Source organism: Echinops telfairi, unplaced genomic scaffold (genome assembly GCF_000313985.2).
Source record: "Echinops telfairi isolate 266 unplaced genomic scaffold, ASM31398v2 ScPeMD7_4;HRSCAF=17, whole genome shotgun sequence".
Classification (NCBI taxonomy): Eukaryota; Metazoa; Chordata; class Mammalia; order Afrosoricida; family Tenrecidae; genus Echinops; species Echinops telfairi.
Window position 1 is genome coordinate 13259367 of NW_022103900.1, and position 6213 is coordinate 13265579.

The window sequence follows — 6213 nt, forward strand, 5'->3', positions numbered from 1 at the left end:
GGGGGGGGTTACGAAGAAAAGGATGCTTGCTGCTGTTTTTCACTGTCAGATGCATTTTAATTTCTATTCAAAGTTGAATTGCAATTTAAGGTTTAAGGAGAGGTATTACATTATTTCAAGAAACATTTTGAATTGTACTTCCCAATAAGATGGATTTCAGCATTGCGGAGCAAAAGGCCGTGGATGCACCAACGGCTAAGAGTAATGATTTTCCTTCCCTTCCTTTCTTTTGCCCTCCATCCCTCTTTCTTTCTCCTCTTTCCTTCTGCCCTCCCCTCCCTGTCTTTCCTTCTTTCTTCCAGAGATCATTACTTGTGTGATGTGACTTGGGCCACCCGAGAAAGGATTGCTTTGCAGTGGCTCAGGAGGATTCAGAACTATTCTGTCATGGATATCTGCGACTATGATAGACCCAATGACAAATGGAATTGCTTAGTGGTAAGGTTGGATGGGAATGTGTCATTTCTAAAGCTGCATGGGAACATTGCTAAACCGTTTCTAAAGCCACACGGTGCTGAGAGGCCAGAGAAGGGATGAGTGTTTGAGATCAGACAATGGGGGTGGAGACTCTGGTCTTTCTGATCCCAAGCTAGTGGGCAAGTTAGGGTTTGACATCATCTGATGTCTGACAGTGCTTCTCTTTCACCTTCATTCACCAGTCATACGGTTTTCGTTATGACTCCCATGACCGGGCAAGGGGGTGATTAACAGCCCCAAAGATTGAATCTGATCTCAAAATTCAAAAGGCCAAGGAGGACCAGGGACTGCAGGCCAATGACGAATGTCTCCATAGAGAACATGCATGGCATGAGGAGTGACTGGTGACGAGACTGTGAATCAATACCATACGGTGACTATTTTAAAGCAGTAAACAGCTTTAGAACTTAAATTGATAACCACCAATCTGTTTTCAGATCGTGTCAATACTGAAGCAAACCAAGTGTTAATCCAACCTCGATGTGTTGAGGGATTCTGGCCAGGAGACTAGGAGGTCCAGCCGGGCGTGGGGGAGCAGGATGAAAGGCCTTTGGGGAATCTGTGGGTGTGTCTTGGACGCCTAGCTGCCTGAGGAGAGGAGGGAACTGGGAGACTGTTGCCCCTCCCAAGGATACCTCTGCAAGCTGCCTCTCCTGGCAATGGGCCCTGCGCCTACAGATTTTCCCTCCCCGCTCCCATCCTGGTTGGACACAGGGCAGATTCTCCTTTCAGAAAGTCTAGCACCTCAGAGCTACACGCATGCAGTTGTGATGCCTATTATTGAATTCCTATTAAATTGCAAGGAGCTCAGAGGTTTGGCACTGGCCACTCCAAGGGAGAGAGGAAGATGTGGCAGTCGGCTTCTGTAAAGATTTCCAGTCTCCAAGACACTATAGGACAGATCTACTCTGTCGCATAGGGTGCTATGAGTTGGAAGTTAGTTGCAATGGGTGGCATCGTGGTTATGCATTGATCCGCGACCTACAACGTCATCAGTTCAAAACCACTAGCTGCTCCTGTGGGAGAAAGACAGGGCTTTCTCCTTCCATAAAGAATTACAGTGACCCGATGGCAGCGAGTTTTGAGTCTATTATGTGCAAGCACTAGGTATTAAAAAGGAGTCAAATCAGTGACTAAGCCTGTCTACAAAATGATTTTGTTCTTTCAGGGGATGGCTTTATGAAAATAAGTAATAAAACCATTTATTGGACATTTATAGCATGCCAGGCTCAATGAAGATAAGGAGTGTGGTTAAGTGACTTTCTCAGAATTAAAACCAGAAATTCAAGCTTTTTGCTTCTTGCCAATTAAAGCACTGTAACATTCAGGTATTATGCCATGAAAGAGTATAAGCAAGTCACAGAAGCAATGTCAGGCAAGTAAGATGATTAACTCTATTGAGGGGCAAGGGGAGTGGAGTAAGGAAGTGACATTGGAGAAAACAGGAAGTTGTCTGGATAAATGGCACCCTGCTGAGCAGGCAAGGGCAATAAGACTAGACGAGCAGATGCCAGTGTAAGAAGGTGTGGAGGGCAATAGCTTAGGGCTTTCATGGACTGTGGGCCTACATGGCAGGGGTTGATGAGAACTGAGTTTTGAGATACAGACTGAGGCTTGGTTGACATTCTGAGGAGGTTGGACTTACCTTGTAAGAAGTAGGGAGTTTTCCAAAAGTCTAAGCAGTAGAACATTATAATGAAATTAATGACTTAGATAGTTCTACCAGTTGCCAGTTGGGGTCCTGGGTGGGGGTCTAGGCAGGTTGAGGAGCAGACTGGAAGGAGAAGCTAACAGAGTCTCCAATGAGGAGCAGATGGTAATGGACCACGGGAGAACCGAGGGAGTGGACTTAAGTAGCAGGAGAAGACAAGAGAAGCAATGAAGGGCTTCAGAGGTGACTGTGAGAAGACCGAGAGTCTTAGAATGAGTCCTGGGTTTCCAGTGTGAGTGAATTTCAAACTAGCACAGGAATGAAGGAGGAGGGACAAGAAGGTGTGGATGGAGACAACAGGACAATCGTTTTCAGTTGATCAAGTGCCAGTGGAGCTTTCGGGGTAGTGTATAGGCCTGGACGCAGGACAAAGCTGTCAATGGTCTGGTGTGCTTAAACCCCAATATTAACATACGTGAACGGGAATAATGTTTAATTCTTTTGTTGTAAGTACATTTTTGCTTATGTTTCCATAAACTGCAGCTAAAGAATAGAGTTCATCACCTCACTTCTCTCTGAAACTGTCATTGTGTTTTTTCCCTCCTTAGGCACGACAAGTCATCGAAAAGAGCCAAACGGGCTGGGTTGGAAGAGTAAGTGTGTAGCTACTCAAAGCTGTTTAATCTAGAGATGGTCACACCTGGGCCCTCAGCTGCTGGTTGTTAAGGAAGTAGCCCATGACCCATTTCTCTGAATCTTTAAAGGCTACCTGTAGAAAGATCTTTTTCACGCATACTATGTAATGTACTTAGTTGGAAAATATGAAGGGATTAGTGAAACATCAAAAGAAGTACAAATGAAAAAAACACATTCTAGGCAAATTGTTGTATGCAAAGGCAACGGCTGTTGACAGGCATCCTAGATACCGAATGTGCTCATTGACCTTATATTGGAAGCGATGCATCTTCCAGGCAGAAAACACAGCTTCCACCCACACAACGCCTGCACAGACGCCTGAGATGCTGTGGCTACATCCAGCAGAAACTCAGCGGCATCCACATAGCACCGGCTACACAATCCTCTTCGGCAAAAACCCTACTCCTGTGGATTCACACGTGACCAGGCACCCAAATGCAGCATTTTCGCCAAGAAAGGACCGGGACCCTCTGGCTGCCTTGCCCTTTGGACAGAATAGCTAACCGTGTGATGACAAGCTCTAGAAGGAAGAGACTCCCGGCGAAGGAATTCCAGGCCTCACGGCACCTTGTGTGAGAAAGACAGAACTAATTCTTACAATCATTTCTACCAAGCTCCTTTTGAGAGGGGAAAAAGAAAGTGGCAGACAGAACGGTGGCGATTTCTCTGTCTCTGGCGTCCAAGAAGGGAAGCTCCCTGGTCTAGGAGCACAAGCCCTTAGTGCTGGGCTCTCCGCTCCTGGAGCTCTGACATGGCCTTTGCTTGAGGCAGAGGGGAGAGGTTTGCCAACATGAAAAGTGGTTTCCTCCATGGCAAAAGACACGTTACACTTCCTCACGACTCTCTGAAAAAATATATGTTTTTTCCTCTCTGTATTTAACCAGACAGATGCCCCTTTTCACACATTTCCACTCGGCACAACTCCATCCAGGGGAAACAGGGAAATGTAGTAAAAAGATAAGACTGTGAACACAGGTCTAGAGAGGGGATGTGTTTCCGAGCTCTGTAATGAGAACACCGAGTGTACTGCACGCCTCAGCTTGCTCCATAAACGAATTCGCTTTGAATCACTAAATAGAGGAGGGAAGCATCCCGCCCCTCCACCCCCATTTCCTTCCCCAAATGGGAGTTCGATGAGAGAGGAAACCTCGAGGGTGAAGCGAACCGACAATTTTAAAAGACCATCTCCTACCTGCTCTCCAATGGAGCCAGGAAGCTGACATCATAGAGAGACGTACTTAAACAGCAGAACCCATCTTAATGAACTATAAAAAGGGGAGGGGTGTTTTGTTTCCATCTATAGTTCGATATAGTGTGCTTTCATTTAAAAAAATAAATTGTTGAGCATAGTTAACAGAACGAAGAGGCTTGTGATGAAATGGATAGTTATGTCAATGTTTCCTTTTGAAGTGTATGACAGACATTCCCTATGGGATCTGGTCCAGAAATGGTAAAAGACTTCCGTGTGACGTTCAAAAAAGAAATGCATATAAAGAATAGGGGAAGGGAAGCTGGGATCTTCAATGCCTCCCTGTTTAAAAATAAATAAAAAAAGATGGTAATGTGTATCAGAAGATACATTTGTGACTTTTCAGGAATTCACCGCTTCAAGTTGAAAGGCGAATACTAGTTACATAGTCCAAAGCCACAGCGTTACCCTCCACACAGAGAAACGCCCTGGGAAACATTGGTCACGGGTTTGTTTATTGGGGTTTTTTAGGGTCCTGTGGTAGTGTCTCTTTATGTGCATTCCCTTGTTTCAGTCTCACAAAAAGGTCCCATGAGTTAGATGTTGTCTGTTTTGTCCATTTCTCATAAAAGAAGAATTTTCCTTTTCAACGCTCTCATTTCATTTGGCAACTACATGACTGGCGGTTTTCCACAGGGCTTCAAACTTGTGGAAAGCCTAGTTCCTGGTTCCACCCTCCTGACTGAGAATTTACATTTCTACCCTAGGTAATGGGAATCAAAACCCACAGTTTAAAACATGCCCAGGTGGGTTTTGGGGGTGGGGGGTGGGTTCCCCCCCCCCCCTTTCAGATCCTAAGGCGACGCTATGTGTTTGTACTGGGTTAAAATGCAGATTCTAATTGCTTGTATCTGGGACGGAAATGCAAATTCTCGGCAGGGGGTTGAACTGGTTTTAAGCCTGGATTTTAAGTACTGTGTCGGGAAGAGCGAGGTTTCTACGGGCAAGACACTAATTTGAGTTCAGGTGTCTTCATTTTTTATTATTTTCTAGTTTCAGATCCTAAGGCGACGCTATGTGTTTGTACTGGGTTAAAATGCAGATTCTAATTCCTTGTATCTGGGACGGAAATGCAAATTCTCGGCAGGGGGTTGAACTGGTTTTAAGCCTGGATTTTAAGTACTGTGTCGGGAAGGGCTTTCTAAAAGCGAGGTTTCTACGGGCAAGACACTAATTTGAGTTCAGGTGTCTTCATTTTTTATTATTTTCTAGTTTCGGCCATCAGAGCCTCACTTCACGTCCGACGGTACTGTCTTCTACAAGATTATCAGTAACGGTGAGGGCTACATACACATCTGTCGTTTCCGAATAGGTTCTGAGGTGAGTGTCCTACACAGTCAGTTCAAGTTGGTCTCTTTGCCTGAAACAACTCAAAGTGCAGCAGTGGGCTCGGACAGAGCAGTGATGGTGAGGTTAGCGTGGGGCCTGGCAGTGTTCCGTTCGGCCGCAGATGGGGGTCTCTGTGAGTCCGAATGGATCCAATGGCGCCTAAAAACCACAACTTGCAGTGGAAATCATTGGGTGAATTTGATTAATTAGCACAAATAATCATACTAATTCACATACCGCACTGGCCGGTGAGGTGAGACGGGATGGGATGGAGTTAAGAGACTCAGCAAGGTCAAAGTTGTCTGAAGTTTTCTGTAAAGATTCCCCCCTCCCTTCGAGTTGTGTTCATTTTCTCTTTTTTTTACAGTTTTATTGGCACAAAATCCACATATACAATTCAATAGGTCAATCATATCATTACCACAACCAACTTTAGTATATTTTCTTTTTTGGTTAAATTGGTTTTAAAATAAGTTGTGTAAACACCATCAGTTCTAGTGCTCTCTCCCTCCTCCCCCATACCTTGTTTGCTCCCCAACCCCCCTCACCCTCCCTCTCTCTCACCCCCACCCCTACCTCCCCTATAAACCCTTGCATCAGTTCTTATCTGTATGCATCTACAGTGAACCCTCGCCACTTCTGCGGCTTCACTCTATCGCGGTTTTTGCTTAACAGCACCCACTGCCTACACCCGCTCCTTCAGAGGAAAAAGACGGCGACACGCCTGTAGAGTACATCCCTTAAGTCATTTCATAGGCTATTGATTACAGTATTTGTAAAAACTATGTATAATAATACTGTATGTGAAATA

General features: G+C 45.1%; 1 protein-coding gene across 2 annotated transcripts in view; it reads left to right on the top strand.

Moving 5' to 3' along the window:
- DPP4 (dipeptidyl peptidase 4) overlaps positions 1 to 6213 on the top strand; it is a 105543-nt gene that overhangs the window by 64443 nt on the left and 34887 nt on the right. For both annotated transcript variants that reach the window (XM_045299455.1, XM_045299459.1), the window contains exons 11-13: positions 303 to 438; positions 2737 to 2781; positions 5286 to 5393. In XM_045299455.1, coding sequence (XP_045155390.1) covers positions 303 to 438; positions 2737 to 2781; positions 5286 to 5393 — 289 coding nt within the window. The remainder of the gene's footprint in view (positions 1 to 302; positions 439 to 2736; positions 2782 to 5285; positions 5394 to 6213) is intronic.